This window comes from Balaenoptera borealis, assembly GCF_965194805.1.
Source record: "Balaenoptera borealis genome assembly, chromosome: 6".
NCBI lineage: Eukaryota > Metazoa > Chordata > Mammalia > Artiodactyla > Balaenopteridae > Balaenoptera > Balaenoptera borealis.
Genome location: NC_138863.1, coordinates 89577384 through 89601599, shown reverse-complemented (window position 1 = coordinate 89601599; position 24216 = coordinate 89577384). Strand labels below are relative to the sequence as shown.

At 33.4% G+C, this 24216-nt stretch overlaps 1 protein-coding gene across 1 annotated transcript in view; it reads right to left on the bottom strand.

The window, feature by feature from the left end:
* Positions 1-24216, bottom strand: part of LRP1B (LDL receptor related protein 1B) — a 1905856-nt gene that overhangs the window by 251947 nt on the left and 1629693 nt on the right. The window contains exons 53-58 of the mRNA XM_082395829.1: positions 23227-23355; positions 19947-20069; positions 16044-16184; positions 14735-14922; positions 9162-9345; positions 4676-4761 (exon numbers count right to left, since the gene is read on the bottom strand). Of these exons, the coding sequence (XP_082251955.1) occupies positions 4676-4761; positions 9162-9345; positions 14735-14922; positions 16044-16184; positions 19947-20069; positions 23227-23355 (851 nt within the window). The remainder of the gene's footprint in view (positions 1-4675; positions 4762-9161; positions 9346-14734; positions 14923-16043; positions 16185-19946; positions 20070-23226; positions 23356-24216) is intronic.

Genomic DNA, 24216 nt, shown 5'->3' with positions numbered 1-24216 from the left:
TGTACATCAGGATCTGAGAATTTTCTTAGCTGTTGAGTTTTCCAAATGAGTGCTTAGAGATTGGTTTAATTTTGACCTATTGTTACTGCTCATAGATTCACTACCCCAATGGACTAACAAAACTTGGATCAAGATTTCAATTGTGTTAACTTGCTTTAAGAGTTGAATATTTTATTAATATATAAACTCGTGCTAAAAAATAATTGACACCATAGACACTTGGCAAAGCCCCAGAGATCTTTGTTATATCTCTGTATCTGTTGTAAGTTTTTTACATCAATATTCACCCTAAAGTTGTCGTTGTCTCAAATTGTTTTAGGGGTCGCTTAAGAGTACTTATAGTCCTATAAGTAAGGATTAGCATCTTCAAGGAGATAGTTTTGTTTGTTTGTTTGTTTGTTTTGTGGTTTGCTTCGGTTTGGTTTGGGGAAGGATGGTTGTTCCCAATTCTGAGTTCCATTTCCACATCTATACTCAGAATTCAAAATTTTATAATAACATTGAGTCAGAGATACATAATTTTTTTTTTAATAAAACTCAGGCCAAAGCTAAATTAGTGCTGTTCAGATTTTATTTCTTTCCAATGATCTCCAAGACTAAGGATGACCTATGTATCAGTATTTGCAACAACTCAGAGAAGGTTCTTGCAAATACTGATTTTTTCTTCTCTTAGCCAGGCTAAATTCTAGCGGTGATGGTGCTAAAATCATAGGTTCAAATCTTATGCTTTTATTTGGCTTAAAAGGAGCAATCTCCTTTTCTTCAGCTCTAGATTATAAAGTTAACCTGCAATCACTTAACCCCACTATGCCCAGATGAATAAATGCAAGTATACGTCTTACTGACAGCATCACTAATCAAGAATAATGATTATAAATGCTAAAAAAATGCAACTAATATTCAGTCTCAGATTCAAAAGATTCATTAATTATTCACTCACACCCTAATAACTGGAGAACTACTTAACTAAATACATGTAAGCATTCATATCTAAGAAGTCATCTATGTACAATTGAGGTTCTAAAATATAAACTGAATGGATTCCAAGTTCTGTAGAGGGTTTAATAAATTCATTTCAACAGTAGTCTACAATATTCTTTCTGTTCAAATGCTTTTTTCACTGGAAGAATAAGGTAAATGGGTTAGGGTTCTGTGATGGCCTGGCAATTCAGATGGGTATATTAGAGCTCTATAGGGAAAAGATGGGAGAGAAACTTGTCTCTGAGCTTAGCAAAGATTTACCCACAATACCCAGTCATGGCAGAATTATCCTATTCCTTTCTTTACAATAATCAATTTAGATAATGAAAATCCAATTCCAAATTTAGCAAGTCAACTACAATAAATTAAAGCCGTGAATGCAGAGAAATTGAAGCTCTGCATTCTGACATATCTTTCCAGCCAAACTGGTCATTTTTCTACAGTTTTACCCTTAATCCCTTCAGAAAAGAGAGTAAAGCTCTCTCTACAGAATCATATGCAAGGAACATTAAAACAGCCAAGGGCATGGTCAAAATTATGTCTAAAAACTAGAGTCATCCCAGTGGTTTCAGAGCTGAAAATTGGTTTCATCAAAATCCTATTTGCTTCTTTTATTTCTGTGGCTGAAGACTTGCACCCTTTGGTTCAAGATGATTAATTTAGGAAATTGTGTTTTGTTTCTCTATACAATTTTACTGGAATAAAAGTCACTGCTAGAATTGAATTGGATAACATATTGGAAAGCTACTTGATTTTCATTTCTAAAATCCATGTTATTAAAGTACATTTTCTAAACGTGTTGTACGAATTTAAGTTATAGCTGTCTTAGCTACAACTATGTTTTAGAATATATAGGGTAAAAACATTCTACTAGTTGTTATAATTTTATGCTATAAAGCTTCATGAGATTGTTATTAAATACGATAAAGAGAATAAAATTTAAGATATTAGGATAAATTGTTCTTCCTAATTATTTACACACAGAATTCCCAAATAATTAAGGCACGGATGTTGTCTTTTCATTTATTTTTGACTGAGAGAAAATGTGGAGAAACAATTACTGCTATTTTCTACTTCACTCTGCATATGTAGACAAAATCTTTGAGGAAGAAATTGGTTTTTACCACCTTGAACTCCTTGAAAATTTCTGTAATGCCATGATGAAATTGTGGTTAAAAATAAGTTTCCTACCAAAAATGACATATTTCAAGCAGCCCATAAGCAAAACTTTAAGGCTTGTCTTTAGTTTCTTGGGTCTTTACATCCTTACTCAGTGGTCACCACTAACAAATGCTCTCCAAAGACACAGGTGTTCAGGGTCCTCATGCATGTCCTTATCTTCCTCACTCCCTCCTTATTTCCATAAACTGCACTAAGAAACTGTTTGAAATTCATCCCCACTTATGTACTAGTGATTGGTAATAGTCTAAAGTTATATCACCAGGAAAAAAACACTATAGGAATGTGAGCATTAAAATGGTTTGGTTGTATGAAATAGACTTACATAATGCGTGGAGATAAAAATCATTTTGGTCCCTTAAGAACAATCCCTGATAATATATTATCCATGAAAGACAAAAAAAAAAAAAAAAAAAGGATAGCAGTAGAAATGTCTTGAGCCACAGGGTTGGAAAATAAAGCAAGGAGCTACCACTGAACCTCTGTTATAGTTCTTTCATGAAGATCATAAATATTGTTGCTATATTAGTTAAATTTGTGGTTCAGCTGAGCTTATAGAGTATTCTAAAAAGAAAACTTTCTCACTTTGAGATAGCACAGTCTAAAAGGAAGAAATGCTAAAAACAAAAGAAAGCAAAACAAAAACAAAAAACTTATTAAAGAGAAAATAAACATGTCCCTTTTCCAGAGACTATACAAGAAAATCAATAGCTTGCACACCTAACTTGGAAGGTTTAGAAAGGGTATGGAGACATATACTTAAGAGAAAGAGATAATTTTCAATATTTTGTAAGTTTGATATAAGCTTAAAGTTATACTGCACTGGAAAAAAATAAATTAATGCAGAAAACCATTTGGGAAACAAACATTTTTCCATTTTAAAGCAGTTATGTAAATTTAAACTATCTCCCTATGGGTATTACTCATCTCTTAAAGATATAGTCATCTAATTCTTGTATTTTAAATAGACTTCTGTTTAGATTTTACAAACAACATGAAAATATTTTGTATTTTACCCAATCTCTTAAGGTGCATAATTAGAGAAAGAGGCAGTATGATACAGTGGATATTGGTGGCACACTCCAAACTCAAGAGCAAGACTCTAAACCTCGCAGACATTCCTGAATAAGACAAGTATGCATGTGGTAAGCACACGGAAAGTTTGAGCATGCTGGTGAATTGAGAGCATGGGCATAAATCACAGTGGCAGCTGCTACCCAGCTTGGATTGTGTCCATTCAGGGATGTGAACCCAGCAATGCTACACCTTCCTATTTTTTCATGAGTAGCCAGAAATCTGGATTTTCATGTGAAATTTTCATTTTCAATTTGTGACTTAGAGAGAAGCTGCAAAATCCAATTCTGTGAGGAACAGTAAACATCACACTTGCTAATGAATATCTGCGCTTAAAGTAAGACTAAATTCTTAAGCAATATGAATGAAACTCTAACTATAGCAATGGAGGTACCCAGGAGTGAGTGGAAAAATATCTTTAGTTAAGTATTCTTTATGTTGCTGAAAAATCAACACATGAATGGACTTCTTCATCTAATGCCTAGTGCTGGCATAAACATACTACAAGAACAAGAAATATCTTTATTTTTGGCACACTTGTTCTAGAGAGTGCTATCACATATTCATGTCACTATTGCACAGTTTGGGGCAAAGAGAAATTTGCAGCAGGACAGATACAAGCCACATCTTTCCAAAGAAGCTACTTCTCCTGACGATCAAAGATATGCTAAAACTAACTGTGATTTCTCTAGTCAATGTAATAATCAGTCTAGTTTTAATGATTTGATTTTATGATACTTTCACTGCAGACTGGGAGGGAAAAAAAAAGTTGAGGGAAGCAATTCATATTTCCATCCTGTCATAAAGGGAAATCATTCCTTTCATCTCAGATAGTATATATGAGTAAACTCTGACAACAGAACTTAAGCGTCAAAATGGATCAGTAGCCCAGATTCTCTTGAAGTAGGTGGGTTGAGGGATGAAAAGGATAAGGCTGAATATACGCACCTCATAACCTTTTAACCATGACTGGATTATAATCGTACTTTTGCTCCCTAGCTAATTCCAAATTTTAAAGGCTAGGGATCATCAATCCCATATTATTCCTTAGTTCTAAGAACAGAAACTTGAGGTTCTGGAAAAGATGTTTATTTTTAAATCCCAAGGGTTGTGGGTCTGGGGGGACAATCTGGGTAATGCACAACTACCTTAAAAGAGATTTTATACCTTCCCTAGACTAGCTGTTCTTAAGAGAGTTTTTTCCTTGCATTAGCTATGGTTTGCATCTTCTACTTTCTTGGATATGGTGTGATGTCACAAATTGGAGGCATCACCTGGACAATTCAAACAGAACAAAGTTTATGGCAATCTTATATGCATACATGCATGGATCCATGAATACATGCTTCAGAAGTTCTAATTATGAGGTATTGCTACAGCTCTAATGCATAGCTAGAGTGACTGTATTAAATACTATGAAATCATCATGGAAATGTCATACCTGTTTTAAAAGTGTGTAGTTGGAGCCATCAGTGCTAATTTTCCTTATCTCATGATGATCAGCAAGAATTAGAAAAGGTTCTTCATCTAAATACCAAGACAAGAAACATATTAGACTTTAGTATTTATGGTTTTCAACTCTGCTTAGTCTCAGTTTAGTTACTACAGCGATGCAAGTTCAAATGCAGTGCCCTCTGGTAGATTAATGGTTAAAAAATTCGTCCTGAGCACTTCTACCGATAACAATATGAAAAGAAAGCAGATGCCTGTGCAGTACAGAAAATCTAGACAATTCCAAATCCCTCTCTTTCCCTCAGTCTTCTTGAATGTTAAATTATCTAATTTATTTGAAATTAGTGGAAAACACCTGCTGTTAAAATCTTATTTTTTATCGTTCCTTTTTTTTTTATTGGAATATAGTTGATTTACAATGTTGTGTTAATTTGAGGTATACAGCAAAGTGAATCAGTTATACATATACATATATCCACTTTTTTTTTAGATTCTTTTCCCATATAGGTCATTACAGAGTATTGAGCAGAGTTCCCTGTGCTATACAGTAGGTTCTTATTAGTTATCTACTTTACATATAGTAGTGTGTACATGTCAATCCCAATCTCTCAAATGGTACAGATGAACTTATTTACAAAACAGAAATAGACACACAGATGTAGAAAACAAACCTATGGTTACCAGGGGGAAAGGGGTGGAGGGAAGGATAAAAATCTTATTTTTAAATGAATTTCAGAGAAGGATAATCTGCACCTATCTTAGAAGCCTACAGTACAGCTAAACATTCCTATAACCAGAAAATTCTTTCTTGATAATCAAATAACCAGCTTATGCTCTTAGAATAACTTCAGTGAAAACCAAGAGTTTCACTGCCTACATACACATTTTTCATCTGCCTGGAAGCTTCTCTTAAGTAAGAGTCTATTTCCTTCTTATTTGTCCAACATGCCTTAGTATATTATTTGTTCTAGAATCTAGGAAAGATAATAAAAATAATCTAACCATGCTTCATGTATGTAAAGATCAAACTCTTTTTAAACATCTTTGTTTCTAAGATGCATTCATACACTTAGATGCCTGGTAAGCAAATTTAATGTCAGCATAAATTAGAAAAAAACAATGAAAAAGGTAGCCACTTTACGTGATTAAATGAGGACTTTATTGTAAATCATTTATTGTTATAGAGTTATTGCCCTGTTTAATTTATGTTCAAACTTATTATTTTCTTCCTTTTAGCCTTTAGTTTTACAGTATATGTATAATACATAGGGCACTATACTCTGTTTTAGCATACTCTGTGTCAGAGATTAGAAATGTGTGTCACAGATGCTGGACATCACCTTCTACCAGTGATGGCAGCACCTCTAATCATTCCAGTCTTCCTGTTGAGGTTAAATAGAGACTCAGAACCCTACTCAAAAGAGTTGTCTCTCAAGTTAAAGTTGCTTTGCCATCCTATCAATATAGTTCTACATTCATAAATGTTAAATTAATCAGTCATGTTCTACCTCAATACTTAGGCAGTTCTGTTCTTTACAACTTAAATGTAAGACCTGAAATTTGAAACTGTTAAAACGATAAAAAAACAATAAAAAAGGAAAGATAAAAAATAAGATTTTAACAGCAGAGGAAACTAGAGGAAAACATAGAGAAAAATCGCCTTTACACAGGTCCTGGAAATGATTGTTTGCCTATGACACCAAAAACACAAGCAACAAAAGCAAAAATCATCAATGGGGACTACAGCAAACAAAAAAGCTTCTGCAAAGCAAAAGAAACAATCGGGACTTCCCTGGTGGTGCAGTGGTTAAGAATCCGCCTGCCAATGCAGGGGACACAGGTTTGATCCCTGGTCCAGGAAGATCCCACACTCTGTGGAGCAACTAAGCTCGTGAGCCACAACTACTGAGCCCTCATGCTGCAACTACTGAAGCCCACGTGCCTAGAGCCAGTGCTGCGCAACAAGAGAAGCCACCACAATGAGAAGCCCACGCACCACAACGAAGAGTAGCCCTGCTTGCCTCAACCAGAGAAAGCCCGTGCGCAGCAATGGAGACCCAACGCAGCCAAAACTAAATAAATTAATTTAAAAAAAGAATTGACTCTTAAGGAAAATTTAGAAAAAAAAAAAAGAAACAATCAACATAATGAAAAGGCAACCTATGGAATGGGAGAAAATACTTGCAAATAATATATCTGATAAGGGGTTAATAGCCAAAATATATAAATAACTCATAAAAATCAATAACAAAAAATAAACAATCTATTAAAAAATGGGCAGAGGAACTGAACAGACATTTTTCCAAAGAAAGCATACAGATGGCCAATAGGCACATGAAAAGGGGCTAAACATCTCTGAACATCAGGGAAATGCAAATCAAAACCATAATGATATATCACCTCACACCTGTTAGAATGGCTGTCACCAAAATGACAAGAGATAAATGTTGGCAGTGACTGAAGAAAAGACAAACCTTGTGCTCTTTTGGTTGGAATGTAAATTGGTGCAACCACTACAGAAAACAGAATGGAGGTTGCTCAAAAAATTAATAATAGAACTGCCATCCAGCAATCTCACTCCTGGGTATATATCCAAAGGATGTGAAAATAGTGTATCAAAGTTATATCTGTACTCCCAAATTTATTGTAGCATTATTCACAATAGCCGAGACATGGAAACAACCTAAGTGTCCATCAACAGATGAATGGGATCTGTATAGCCATGAGAAAGAATAAAATCCTGCCATTTGAGACAACATGGATGGTGCTTGAAGAATTATGCTAAGTGAAACAAGTCAAACAGAGAAAGACAAATACTCTATGATATCACTTATATGTGGAATCTAAAAAAGCCAAACTCATAGAAACAGAGTAGAATAGTAGTTACCAAGGTCTGCATTGTGGGGAACATGGGGAGATGTTGCTTAAAGAGTACAAACTTTCAGTTGGAAGATGGATAAGTTCCGGGGGTCTGATGCACTACATTGTGATTATAGATAACTACATTGTACTACACACTTGAAAGTTGCTAAGAGAGTAGATCTTAAATGTTCTAACCACAAAAAAGAAGTGGTAACTATGTGAAGTGATGGAGATGTCAGCTACTACTACCATGGTAATCATATTACTGTATACAAGTATATCAAGTGAATGCATTGTATTACCTTAATGTTACACAATGTTATAGGTTAATTATATTTCAATAAGTTTTGGGGAAAATATCTAGCCTCTCTTCAGCAAAAGATTTATTATTCAGGGACACTCATATTTATATTAAAATTGTTATTAGTTTCTATTTATTACTTTTAATGGAAAACCACTATAGCATGGATACATGATGTAACAAGACCCAAACTAAAATGATTAGCATTCACCTCCTTTTCATAATCCTTTGTGAAAAGTTTAAAGTAATGGAAACACTGACTAGTTTTTAGATTTTATCTTTTCTTCTTATCCCACGTCACTAAATGAATGATGTAGTAAGCAGTGAGCTGGCAAAAAAAAAAAAAAAGTAGGCCGGCAAATAAAACAATGGGCTCCAAATAATACACAAATTTATTCAGAGATGACCATTCCAAGAATAAGTGAGTGGAATGAAAAATTGAAAAGAGTTATTTTTCCCCATAATGTGCACAATTTTAACCAGTTAAAAAACTAACTTTTTAATTCCTATCCCTTTTATTTATTTTATGAAAGTAGATGAGAAAACATCTAGTTTTTTAAATGTTGTTATCAACATAAATGTATATGAGAAACTGGCAGTGCTATTTAATTGATTATACTCAATATCACAGTAAGAGGAATAGAGACATATTATGCACCATTTTCTGCCTATTTAAGTTATTATTATACATTACTTTGTATCATTTTAATAAGCTTGATTTTCTCCCCTGATGAATCATAATTTGTTTTAATATTTTATTGAATTTTCTAATTCACAAATCAAACACACTGCTTGAAATAAACAGAAGTTTAATAATACTTGTTCAATCACTGGAAGAATTCAAATAGTCTTATATTCCTGATTTATTGTTATTGTTGTCATCATTAGTACTATTATTATTACTGACCCGTTGTTCTCCTTGGCACACATGTATGAGTGTGTGTGTGGTGTAGGGGAGAAGGAAAAAAAATATTAGGACGCTGTCACAACAGGCTCTTTAATAGCCTTGGCCAAACCTGCTCCCAAGAACCTGTGATACAGGAAGCAGTGCTAGAGAGAGTTCTTTTTACTTGTTCTCAAAATCTAGAAAACATTTAATAATTCACAAGACCCCACTGTAATGGTATTAAAAACAGAGCAGTGTGTGGACAACGTGCAATATCAGAGTGACAAATTTCCATATCAAGGTAAGTAGAGGAGAATTTTGATTTCTTAGAAACAGCAAGGAGGAATGAATTCAACAAGAATAGCTACAAAATCAGATCCATACGTGTAACTGAGGCTGGCTCAGTGGACAAGTTCAATTCGATACCTGAGAGTGATTTGCAGCCATTTGGGTTATCAGGTTGTATTTCATATCCATCTGTACAGAGGCACCTGTAGGTCCCATATGTATTGATGCATTGCTGGCTACACGGAAAGCCCAAAGAGCATTCATCAATGTCTACACATGTTTTACCATCATCCTTCAGTTGAAATCCAGGCCAGCATTTGCACTGGAGAATGAAAAACAAGCATAATCAATTCATATCATTGTCACTGTCTCTTGCTATTGGATATCCGTTTAGCGTGATTCAAGCAAGAAAATCATTTAATAATAGATAATGCCAAGTCCTTCTGTCCCCCAGAAATTAAACTTTAATAAGAATTACATACAGTTTAAATTAAAAAAGGATTCTCTCAAATATCATCATTTGATCATCTGAGGTTGACAAGATTACAAAAGTTAACCGACATCAATCAGCAAACCATGTTGGCTAGAGAATGGCAAGGAAAACAAAACTAAACCATCAGCTTCTTCTGTTTTGTTTTTTTTCTATTGCATTATATTGTGGTTTTAGAAGACTTTAATAATCATAAGGATTAACCCTTAAGTGGAGCTCTGAGGACTACTAATATTGTCACGTATGTTATTTCATTAGAGTCTTAACAGAAATCTATGATATATGCACAATTATTAGTTAACCCATGAGAAACCCAGAGGCACAAAGGTGAAATTGTGTAGATAAAGCCAGTAGGAGAGCTGATTCTCTCTGTAATTTTTAACGAATAATAAGGCTCAATTAATATTTATTGGCAGGGTCTGAGTCCTTAACCAAATATGTTGATGTCTGGAGAAATAATAAAATTAACATAGTTTCCCCTTCATAATTAAATCAATGTGCATCATCAAATCGTTTTTTTTTTTCAGCATCTCTATCATGTTCTATATGACCCTCTAATGATTATGTGATATTTACTAACTGGCATATCAGTTCTCAGCACAATGTCATACCAACCATATATGTCTTTGCATTCCTGAAAATAAAAAGGGGCGGTGATTGGTCTTTCAGTTTTATATTCAGTCCCTGCCAAGTAGCATATAGAATTATAATTATACAACATGAACCTATAATTGGCCAGATGATTGTGAACATGTTAACCTTCACCAAGACTATTTAGTGGCCTTTGAATAAAAGAGCTTGTGAGTACTGAATAGGATAGTGAATTAAGTAGGAACTCTAAGTTGTCAAGAAAAACTAGTATTCAAGAATTATTCATAGTATACATTTGAGCCTTTGTATCTATTGGGAAAATATTAGAGATATGTGCTTATTATTAAATAATCAGCAAACAATTAATTGAGGGGTAGAATATTTTTAAGTACAAAAAATGGTGTTCATTATGTGGAGGAGAAGGATCATCAACTTCACCTGAAAGTGCTCAAAAGATAAATGAATATCCTTTTCTAAGTCCTTTTACAAGAAATGAATCTCTTTAAGCTCTTGGTACTTTTATCTTTAACAATTTATACCAGTATTTATCTAATAATCCTAAGATTATTAGATACAATAATAATCCTAAGATTATAAAGAACTTTTTGTAATCCCCAGAATCCACTAGCAAGCCAGCATATCAAAGCAAAATCCACAACTTAATTTTCCAAATTCTCCTCATAATATTTGAGCCTGTGACAATATTACTTTTTTTGAGAAGACTCATCCTACTACCTGATGAGGAAGTCAGGGGAATTGGTGCTTATCCTATGTCAAAAAAAAAAAAAAAAAAAAAATAGAGATGCTAAATGTCATTGAAATATATACTTAAAAGCAGTTAAAATGATAAATTTCATGTTGTATATTTTACCACACTTAAAAAAATAAATAAATTTTTCAAAAAGGAAACTGAAAGGCTACAAAAAGATATCACTGAAAAGAACTGGAAATTAGATCATGTGATCATGTGGAAGCCAGAGACACATAGGCAGACACAGGGTAGAGTTGAATTCAAGGGGCACTTCAGGACAGGTGAAAGGACATTTTATAGAATGCATTAAATTCCTCTCAAAAAGAGTACTATGAAAAGAAATAAATAGTGTCCGAATCCTAATACGGCTTCTGAAAATTACTTTGAATGGCTAACGTCAGGCTTATAGAACTACTATATTAAATAGTCAGTTTGGATAAAAACATATTTGTGGAAAATTAATTTCTTGAAGGTAAAAGTTACCAAATGCAATGAACATTTCTATAAACAAATGAAACTAGGATGTTTAAGGTGTACAGTAAGTTTTTTTAATGTGTTTATTAAAAGAGAAGATTTTTAAAAAAGATAATTTCCTCCCCAGTCTTGTTAACCTTGTTTTAACAAAAACAGTTTTTGCTCCCAAATAATTAAAAGCCATTTATGGGAAATTCTACTAACCTAACATTCATAAATTGAATGAAAAAATAATAATAATCATTTGTGTCAGAGATAAAAGATGAGAGATTCATCTATATTTAATAAAAAAAAAAGTTGAAAAATGTTTCACTTTCACTTAAAAAGAAAATTTTTATGAAAGTGAGATATATATATTCAATGTCATGTTAATATTTCTCATAATTAAGAACTATTTCAAATTGTCTTGATTTATATTAATTTTTATAGAGAAACATACAGCTACCAGAAACAAATATAGCTATCCAAAGTTTTCCTATTACATTCAGAAAAATTTCTTTGCAGCTTTTTTAGTGATATTTGAAAATATTGGTTATCTTATACACATTAAAATTTATTTATCTCCCAAAAGTACATTTATTTTCACATGGTAAGTTACCCTTCCATCCAAATAAGATTCTTGCTTAGTTAAGTGTTATTACTCCCTTTTGAATCGTTAAATCAATTGTATTTGTTTTACAGCAAATTGTTCATAGTCCAGAAGGTCTAAATTTTGCTTTTATAAGCAATTTTCATTTTATTGCAGAATTTGAAGGAGGAGTTGTCATGTTCTGCTGATAATGTAATGAGAAATAGTTTACTGGATAGTTTTCCCCATTCTCTGAAAAAGAGAAACCCATCAGCTAACATTTTTTTCCCAAAATAGATAAGCATTTTGTTGTACATAAGATTTTTTATTCAATCTCCTATAAATAAATTGTCAGAAATATAACATATTATATGTTTTAAAATGACATATATAACATAAATATAACATATATATCAACACAATATATAAAATATTTGTTTTGAATCTTTGCTTAAATCTCTTATTTATGATTCTCGTCCTAGCTCCTTTCATTTTTGAACTGGTCTTGCTTCCCCCAGTAGATGTTTTATTTTATTCATTAGTTTTGACATGTTTGTATATTAAGGAACATTATCCACTGCAATTTTGTCAGGTATCATATACATTGCCTTCTGAATAATTAAACAGTTTGTCTATTTTACCTAGAATTCTCATTTCATTCTATGACTCCTTCAGAGAAGTCAGAGAAAATAATTATATTTTAAAGGTATCAATAAACAATTATTTCTCTGTGAGGAATCTTATAAAGTAATTAAAATAGTATGATTTATCATGGCTTTCTGGGTGAGACTTACTTCTACCAAAACTAGTTTTCCAAATATGGAATCTCTGGGCACTCAGTATTTCTTACATGCAGGCATTAAAAAAAATATTAAACCGTACTTTTGATGTTATGTCAAAAGGTGACTATTTCATATTCTGTAATTTTTAGATTTTACCACGAAGATTATGACAGATTAAAAATATACACAGGATAAACACAAATAAATCTACTTTGAAATTTAAATTTTAGACAGATAGCTGGATAGATAGATATACATTCTATATGATAAAAATAATTATTTATAACATGACAAAATTTAAACTATTACCTCTAATAATTTTATAACACATTCCCTGACTTTTTTGGAAACATTTCTATATTGATTATACATAAATCACCAATAAAATTTTTTCTGCTTCATTGGGTTTCAAAACATTTACTGCCAAAATTAATTACCTCATATATACTCATCACATTAAGAGCTGTCCTGGCTCATTTGTCTTGTTTCCTTCTACCTATAATACAGCATTTGTGAGTCCGTGCTTTTGTGTTTTAAATCTTATAAGTTTAACAAATTCTTCTTAATACAATATTGGGTCTAAAAACTTTTTTAATAAATATAACTTTCTTGGTATTTTACTTTTTATCTCTATTTTTACGCAGGGGAAAATGATTATAGTACTTGTTAGGTTATATCTATATACAGTGACCAATGTAGTTAAGTTAATCATAATACCAGAAATTCAGAGATTAAAAATGGCAAAGTGGTTGTTTGGCGAATTTACCATTAGATAGAACTGACTTGTCATAGAATATCAAGGCTGTCAAGGAAAAACCGAAGCATCTTTGTAATACACACTTTTTTTTTCTCTAGCATCTTTTAAAGAAAGTCACTTAGTCCCAACTGAAATACTTTTAGACGTGAGAAATTTGGCAACTCATTCCAATGTAGAGAATTCTAATGTTCAAAAAGTCTTTCTTATACAGAATCTGCTTCCCAACTCCTAATTCCAACCTTGGAAACCACTCAGAAAGGTACGCTCCCTATTCCAGTACTTCATATATTTAAATACAGCTGACTAGCCATTTTGCTCTTGGTAAAACTTCTTCCAAAGGTGTGTTTTCCAGACTCCTTATGCCACTGGCTGTAAAATGGGGATACAGTACAGTTTGTCAAGGTTCCTCTTAAAGTGTCACGTCCATAAATATGCACAGTACCCCAGGTATGTTCTGATCAGTGCAGAACTCAGTAGAACAAAATCTGAACTCTGTACTACTCCAAACTGGATTAGACTGCCTCTGTGGTTCGTATAAGCCATGTCCTTTTGCTGATTCATACAGAGCTATTGTCCAGTTAAAAACACTAATTTCCAGGTGAATTGCTTTTACTGAGGTTTTCCCACATTTACATAATTGATTTTTAACCTAATGCACCACTTCAATATGTTTTTTTGTATGCATCCTCCGTTCCAACATATTGAAACAGAGATGTTTTCAAAAGCTATTTCTGTCAATCAATTTTGTCAGTGAATCACATTCTTCAGGAAAATGGGACCAACAAAAAGCAATTGGAATGTTGGGCATGATTTACTTTTAGTGTACCTGCACTCAGTCCTAATAATTCATGTGCTCTGTTTTTTTTCTTCCTGTTTATTTGAAAAAATATTGTATTCTCCAGTGTTGTGGTATATAAATGATTAGCCCATTCCACTTCAAGGATGTATGAGAGGGAAAACGAAGGAAGCAACGGGAATTTAAGAGAGTTGCATAAACATTTATGCAGCTGTTAACAGCAGTACCTTCCTCAAACACTGGTCGTCCTTTGCTTACTTTTTTCTTTATGATCGGCATTTATTAGAAAACATTTTGATTTTTTTGTCTCCATGAGTATATTCTCACAATTTATATACCACACTATTATTATGGTTTGCATATACAAAAACTCTCCATTTAAATAGTTTTAACTAACGATATTATAATGACTTTAAGTTTTACAGCTATATTGGATGAAATCATTTTTATTGCCTCAAATTCTAACCTGTCACATGATTTTCTGTCTTTGATGCGTGCCTACCTTATAACTGGCTGGAAGGTCCTGACAATCTTGAGAACATCCACTGACTTTCCTACTCAAGCATTCATTTACATGGCAGTTTCTCTCATCTGATCCATCGCCACAGTCATCCTTATTGTCACAAAGACCTCCACTGGGAATGCACCTGCCATTTTTGCACATAAAAAATGAACTGTTGCATGACTGTTCTGGAAAAAGAAAATAAAACAAATGGAACATAAAGAGCATGCCATTGTTTTATACTACAGTTGTTGAATACATTCACAAATATGATGACTTGTCTGTCAAAAATTATAGTAAATATATGTACATATAAAATGCTTTATATTCAGTGTAATATTTTATACATGAAGAAAATCAAGGGCAAACTGTACTTTCATGTTCAACACACTGCAAATCTAGCTTTACATTGAAAATTAACAATCAAAATAAGCACCTATATTAAAATTAATGGAGTATTTCTGTCTTCAGCTATACTGTGAAGAATGAGTTAAAAAGTGTAATGATAGCTTGACATTTCCCTCAAGCCATAAGTCTCCGAGAAATATGTGTCACTAAAAATTAAGAATCTGGAATAGCTAGATATTCCTAAATTCTTTTTCTTCCTGGAAATATAACATTGATATTTTTAAGTCCAGGCATAAAAAAGACACTTGCAGTGAATCATAGTTGTCACAAATATAGCTATAGAAAAGAGTTCAAGTTTTGCAGCTACTCACAATCTGATGATTTAAACATTACTCATTACCATACATGATAAAAGAATGCCTATTAACATGTAAACTACATGAGAAAAAAAAGTAATTGGGTTTATTCTAAAATGTATAACTATGTATTCAATCTTTGGAATAGTAAAGTGTAAAATAGACCAAGTTTGGCTACATATATATTTCTGTTCAAATGATATGCAATTTATTTCATTTTGCCTAAGTTTGAATAATATTGACTCTATTTCAGTAAATCTCAATTTCTTTTATGATTAAATTTTCAAATAGGTCCATACAGGAAAATTATCTTCACATAAAATAATACATTAAGAAAAAATGACTTCTTTAAAGGAGCAGGATGATGGATTCATCTGGTTCATTGCCACAAATCTTCATATTTGGGGCACAGACTTACATTTCTATAACTAGCTCCAAAACAAAGTTGATTACTAGGATCCTGCATGGTATCAATAGAAGCATCACATGCTTAATTATTTGCATCTCCTCTCATTGAATATTATATGAGACTAAAAAATAGAGTCACAGTATTGACTTAAAAAAACAAATTTTGGAATAAACATAGTATTATATATTTTCTGTACCTGCACTTTTACACTTCGGGTTTATAGGTGCTTCATCAGAATGGTCTGGGCAGTCAAAGTCTCCATCACACTGCCATTGACTATTTAAAAGACATCGTCCATCAGCACAACTAAATTCTTCTGCATTGCACTGTCGGTATCCTGAAGACAAAGAAACATTCCAATTCATATAACAAATATTCATTAAAACTTTATTTCATAATGTACACTAAACTTACTTGACCATGTGAGTTACCCAGGCCTCTTATGGGAAATGTTTCTCATTTCTTTCTAGGGCAGTTACAATAATTGCAAGAGATATTTGTGGTTGGAAGTAGGATTAAAGTCCAGAAAACAAAGTTGGAAACAAGGCACTCTTATTTTATTTCTAAGTAAGGAAACAAGAATGCAACACAAGTATACAACCTCTGTTCACTTATTATCTATATCCTAAAGATTTCCTTTAGAATGGAAAACAAAATGAAAGCTACTCAAAATTATTTTCAAGACTAAGCTTGGTTAGGTATAGTACTAGAACATATGGATGAACTGATTCTGGGTTATAATAATAATTTTCAGAAGCTATCATGTCATGTTTATGTTTGGGAAGCAACATTAAAAGTATAAAGAAATTGTTAAAATGAGAAAATTAAAATCTAATTCATAGAGCAATAAGCACAAAACTATTGTAATTATCCTACATATTGATTCTTAGAGGCATTAAAAGGCTTTGTTCAAAACACAGTATCAATCAATCAGTTGTTAATGTTCATATCTAAGCCAGTTTGTTAGTAAAACTCATTTGATTTTGAATATTATGAAGTTTTAGACTGGATTTTTTCCTGAGTTTGTTAACAATAAAAAATGTCATTTCTATTATAAACTTTCTGGTAAATGTAGGCAAATATTTTACTTTTGAAGAGAGAATGTAAGATTTTTATGGTTTAAAAATAAAATTTCAGCAGAAAAAAAGATTCAACAACGATTATTTAATTGAGATGTTTATCATATTGCATGGCACAACTAGATAGTTCTAAAATATCCCCAGTTTCCCTAGTATTCCTTCCCACCCTCTCATTCTTCACTAGTTCCTCCTCTTCACTCAATACATATGTTCAAGTCTCTCCCAGTCCAATAACAATAAAAATCCATCCACATAACTCTTAACAAGACATGTCCCTTCTTCCCTGCTCAGTCCAGTCCCTACTCAATCTTCCTTTCACTTACTTACCTCTTTGCTTTCACTTACTTTCATTCATTAAAGTCTCAATTCTGCAACATCTACCTGCTGAAATCCCTCTCAGAGCTAATAAATATCAAGTGGCAGCTGGTAAATTCACAGGTGTCTCTGGCTCCTATCTGCTTCACTGTCCTCCAGTGCTTGATGCTGTTGCCCATACTATCTTGGAAATAGTTTCCTGACTTAATATTCATAATCCACTCTCCCAGCCTTCTTTCTAACTTTGCTTTTGCTATTCCCTTTTCACCCTCTTTCTGTATAAAGTTTTCTTCTGTTTTACTCTAAAATGTTACAGGGGAAGCCCTTATTTCAGCCTTCAGTATATGGTTTTCCCCTTTTCCTTTCTACAGTGTTGGGTATTATCATTCTTTGTCATATTTTTTTTTAACTAATTAATTTATTTATTTATTTTTGGCTGTGTTGGGTCTTCGTTTCTGTGCGAGGGCTTTCTCTAGTTGCGGCAAGTGGGGGCTACTCTTCATCGCGGTGCGCGGGCCTCTCACTGTCGCGGCCTCTCCTGTTGCGGAGCACAGGCTCCAGACGCGCAGGCTCAGTAGCTGTGGCTCACGGGCCCAGCTGCTCCGCGGCATGTGGGATCTTCCCGGACCAGGGCGCGAACCCGTGTTCCCTGCATTGGCAGGCAGACTCTCAACCACTGCGCCACCAGGGAAGCCCCCTTTGTCATATTTTGAGTATCACCCTTATGCTGATGGCCACCAGGTTAATATTATTTGTCCTGATCATACTCTAGAACTAAATTTTCAAACACTCACTATACAGCTTCATGTGATTGTCTGATTAACACTTCATATTCAAAATGTCCAAAATTAATTATTTGTTACATCCCCTCTCCCACACCAGCAAAAGGGCCCTTTAACCTCATTCTAAAGCTCATTAACAGCAACACCATCCTCCAAGTCATCCAAGCTGGAGATTCTACTTTATCCTCCATCTCTAACTGTAAATGCATTCTGACCTAATTCTGCACTTTCCATTCCATCAGTTCTGCCCTAGTTCAAAACCGCAGTGTTAATTATCATAACTATTGCAATAACCTCCTAACTAGTTTATTTTCTCTTTATGGCACCTCTCCCTCATGGCAATATTTCATCCACTCTGCTGAAAAAGATAGTTCTAAAATATAAATTTGACTGAGACATTCCCCTGTTTCAAAATGTGTGCTGGCCACTGAGAGGCAAAATAATTAAGTACAAATTCTTTAACATTGTATTTGAGACTTTTTAGAATCTAGCTTCAACTTAACTTTCTAACTTCAACTTACCTCACAAAAGACTAATTGCTATTCCTCAACCATGTTGATTTGTAGTTTTTGTAAACATATATAGAATTTACTGTGTCTGGAACTGTTCTAAGCACTTTACAAATATTAATTTATTTAATTCTCTTAACAACTCTAAGAGCTAAGCAATGTTATTATGTGTTTTTTACAGATGAGGAAATTGATGTACAGGCAGGTGAAGTAACTTTTCCAAGGTCACACAGCTAGTAATTGGCAGAGCCAGGATTTGGACCCAGGCCATCCGGTTCTAAGGTCCAGGCTCTTAACCACTATGTCATGCTCTCTAGCATCTAAATATGATTTCCTCTAACATTCCCTGCTTCTGTTCTTTAGTGCCTCAAAAATGATTTTCTCAGCTCTGATTTTGTGTATTGTGATTCTTATTCCCATATGACAATTATGTTATTGTTCTATATTGTATTTCTGATTTTCCTGTTCATCTGTAATTTTTTCTAGTGGGATCTCTGTCTCATTCATCTCCATATCAACCAAATATAGTGTCTAGCAGAGGAAATATACTCAATCAGATATAACTCTACTTCAGATTTACATCTTGAGTTATGATGTAGCTTTTAAAATATCACATTGAATCCATGACTTAATGGTGAATTAATATAAGAACAGATACCCATTGATCTCAAAGAGATTTATATCAAAGACGCTGCATAGGGAGGACAAAGGGAAGCTAAATCTACTACCTTTCATAGGTATATGTGGATTTCACAGCTTTTCATTTTATATTTATTCATGTATACATTTAAATATTTTACAAGAATACTACGTTCACATAATATTTCAATATCAACTGGGATTTTTAATATACTAATTTTTATCACAAAAGTTATATATGTGTTCATATATACATTATACAGATATGATGGTTAGATAAATATATATGTGACAAGATAAATTTCATAATAATAACATTAAATTTTAACAAGTAAATACATGTATAAAAAGATAAAGCAAAAGAAAAATGTTAAGTATCTAGATTCTCTGATAGTTGTGAACTGTATTCTTTTTTCCTCACTCAAATATTTGATTTGGCTATAAGATTGAACTAACCAGCTATATATTGTCTTTAAAATAAAAGGTATTTCAAAGTACTTAAAACCAAAGACATTTTTATCAACATTTTCCAGTGTGGTTCTTGTTAAGAATATACTACAACAAGTAGGCATAATTTTCAAATAAGTGTGTAATTATGGTAGAGTTTAAAGAGGTTATATGTGGTGTGTCTATATTACTGAATTTACATGTTCTTAGTGAGATTAAGAAATGTATTTCTTTGTTTTTGTTATTTATTTATATATTCCTGGAGTCATCTTAAAAGACTGTCACTCAGCCTGAGAATCTTCTCCATGAAAAGTTTATATATACTTACCACACTGCAGTGACTCATCAGAGCCATCTCCACAGTCATCATCATGGTCACAAACGAATTGCTTGGGAATGCATACTTTATTATGGCACATGAAAGCATTTTCATCACATGTGTTATTGGGAGCTAAGAAAGACATCACAAGAAATTAAGTTAGATGAGCACCTATTTTATCTTCCCCTACGTTATGAGTTTGGGAAATGTATGTTATTATACTCAATACACTCAATAATTCATGGTTATTTAAAAAAGGAAACTTAGCCAAACATTCAATATATCAGATAAATTAATAATATATATTAATATATGTATTTCATTATAAGTAGTATTTGAATATATGAATATAAATATATATAATTCAAAGTTTTAGTGCTAATATGTTCAACAATTCTAGAGTGACCTTGAAATTTCAGGCCATTTAGCAATTTGTAAGTTTGCTGAAGGAGGAATTCAAAGGTTCATATGTGATAAAAAATCACTCAACTATAATAATGTGGCTGGGTTTTTTCTCTCCTCATGCTTAAGCTAGTAAAGTGATAAAAACCTGCTTTTTTGTGAAAAATGGACCTGAAAAGACCACCAAGTGCTAATGCTCATGATGGAAGTGAAAAGAAAATCAAAAGGGCTAAGAAAGTTACTGTTTTCAAGAGGAAAATAAAACTTTGGGGTGACTTCAAGAGTGGGGTGTTGAAATAGGTTAAGTTAAGATCTATGGTGAGATGAGCCCAACCATAAGTACCACACTGAATGAGGGACATCGATCCATAAAATGGAACATCAATCCTTTTGGAATACTGATCCATGAAAAGTATTCTCTAGCAAGGGCCTTAACCAGCAGGAAAAATGGTTGATTAAAATGTGCAGTAAAACTTCAGCTGACTTGTACAGAGGAAATAAGCTTTAATAGTATATGTATAGCATCATAGAAGTTTGATTATTTAAATATTTTAATTACTCTTCCTTCATGGAAAGGGTAAATGCTATGATATGACTCAAGGTTTGGGATATTTCAAACGTTAAGAATCTGCTATATGATGGATGTTAACTAAGCTTGTTGTGGTAACCATTTTGTAATAAGATATAAGCATATCAAATCATTATGCTGCACACCTAAAACTAACACAATATTGTAGGTCAATTATACCTTAATTTTTTTTAAGTGAAAAAAAAAAAGAATCCTCTACATGTTATTATAGTACACTGGAAAGGGGGAGGCTTTGCAAAACGTTGCTCTTCAACTTATAGTTTTATCCTAAGAAAGCTATTTACTTTCTTGGTGCATCTGTTTATTTATCTGTTTAACGAGTATAATAAAATCTATCTGATAAATTTTCTGCAAGAACTAGATAAGGTACATGAAGCAGATTGGCTCATTTTAGGTACTCAGTACATTCCTAGTTGCTGTTTCAATTCCTATCTATACAACAATTATCTTTGGCAGATCCCCAAAAGCACTTCACTGAGATACTGTGGAAATTCAATAATGTAAATAAAAGCACCTACCAAAATAACTGATGTATAATGGGCACCTGAAAAAATTTACATGCCTTCCAATCTCTCCCCTTCATGTCTTAATAGGCACTTTCCTCTACCTAGAACACTTCTCTTTCTTTTTTTTTTCCTTCACAACTGAGATAACGTTATTACTACTTTTCTTTGAAATCCTTCCATGAGACTTATAAGGTTTTTTACACAATATTTATTTGTGATGACCTAGTATCTTTTCTATGTATCATTCTGACACTTAAGTTATTATAATTATTCTTTTACATGCTTATCAGCTCCCGATCCCCAAACTGCCCCACACTACGTGAAAAAAGGAAATCTTTGCTTTCAAAACTCAGTAATGACTATAAAGAGACATGAGCAGGTGAAACAAAAAGAATTACTTAAATTTAATCAAGTGTAACTAATTTTCAACAAATTTATTTTCAAAAATGATACAGAAGCCACATAGGAGCAGCATTCAAAACTGCCCATTATAATCAAAGTAAAACTCAGTTACTAATCACTACTCTAACTTTTAACTGTGTGACAGCTTATATAACTCAAGTGAATTATGCCAATTCTAATGCATGAATTATTCTTTAAGATACTAAGCAACAGAGGCTTATTTGGAATTAATGCTTTCAGGTCACTTCAGTACAATTTGTTGTATTTTAACATAATTTACTTAATAGCACCCATGTGGTCCAAAAGTGTTAATATGTGTCCTGGAGCATTAACTTGCTACAATAGCAACAGTATACAGGGACCATCTGGATCCCTGAATTGATGCATAATCCTTTATTATGTAGCCCTCAGTGGCCCCACTGACCTTTACAGGCACACATATCAGTTTCAAGATCAAAGTGATTTATGCTACAATAGCATGAGCTCTGTGCACACAAGCCTGCCTCAAAGTCTTCTTTTTCCTTCTCTGCTTTAAATATCCACCATATACACACACCCACATACACACACTATTACATTATGGCTTCAATTACAGTTTTAAAGACCTGAAGACAGGTCATCAGAGAGATGACTGGTAGACTTCACTTTAATAAGCAGATTTCACAGCACTGTTCCTAATAAATTGCTCAACAGATCCCCTATGTGACCTTGGGATCAGCATTCAAATACTCAGTCCCTTCATTCTCCTGATCATGCAAAGGAATTTATCTAAATTTTTACTATTGAGTAATCCCCTGAAAATTTCCTGAGGTGACCTAGGGTTAGAAACTTAGTAAATTGTCTGGCGTCCAAAGGTGTTCCTCTGATTCCCCAGCTTCATTCAGCTATAAACATACTATTATTACCTGACCTAAGGGCTAATATCCTATCTGTAGGACTAATAGGTGTTTACTGACCTTCTGATCAGTAGTTATTTAGGATCACAGCAGCCATTTACAGAGTATCTGTAATAGGCAATCTAAAAGCCTTCAAGGGGAGTGTGGGGTGGGAGGGTGGGGGAAGATGCTAAAAAGGAAGTAACAAACCCACCACACACACGTACACAGCGTAGTTAAATTATCTCAGAAATGAAGTGAAAAATCTTCGTGCATCAAAACCAGTTTTAAAATGGGTAATCCCTCTGTTCATGTTGGAAACACTCTGAACAGTGGTTAGAGGGGTTGCTGAACTATTATGATGACAACATCCCACCTGATTAATTCTGATACTACGTATGAGTCCAGGGATTGGGAAAGTGAGAGAAAAGGTGACATGGTGAGTACTACAAAAGCAACTGTCTGAGGATGCTGCAGCAGCTTTCTTTCATAGACAGCCCCATGAGTGTTCATACCACAGCCTGCTGTGGAGAGCTCATCGCTTCCATTTGGACAGTCCCTTTCACCATCACACAGCCAGTGTCGGGGAACACAGGCACGGGAGCCCTGGCAGCTGAACATGTCAGGCGCACAGGTGATGGCACCTGAAACCCACCAAAAAAAATGCCATTAAGATCACACACAGCAGGTCCGCTGAGAAAGATCTATAATTTCATTTCCTACAGACAAGAAGGGAAGCAGAAGAATGCCACTGACAAGGAAAAAACTGTAGTTATTTGGAATCATCACATATTATCCATCCCCTATAGAGAGTTTCCTCTCAGAATGCATTCCTTCTCAGTAGCAAGTATTATATTTCTTAAAGCTGCATGGCAGAAAATAATGAGTATGTTCTCCTTGTAAAATGTAGCAAAACATAGAAATCTCATTGTGAATAAACTGAGATAAAATTTCAAAAGGACTGAACCTATAAGGATAATAATAATAACAGTATTTTTATTGCTTAATATATGCTAAGCACTTAACATATTAACTCACTTAGTCCTCACAATCACCCCAAATGGTAGAACTATTATTAGTCTCATTTCACAGAAAAGGAAACTGAGGCTCTGAGAAGTTGGAAAGCTTGCAGGAAGTCACAGATTGCATAGGGAGCCACATGTTGAACTGGGAGTCCAAAACCTTTTTGATTCCTAAGTATCTTCTCTTAACCAGTAATATCATTACTGTTCCTCCCCACCTTGTGTTGTTGAAAAGTATAAATGTATGCATGTTCCCTTTGCTTTTATACACTTTTATAAACAGAATCTACCTTTTCTTCACTCTATCAATTCAATGTTCCTTCAGCTGCATGATGTTGTTTTCAAATGTATACAGGAAAAAAAATGAAATGCTTGTTGACTGTAAATTCAAAGGGTCATGGGTGGTTTCTCTTTGTTTTTCTCTATATGGGCATAGGGTAATTGAGTAAAATTAGCAAATGATTCATTCTCCTGGTATTTCCC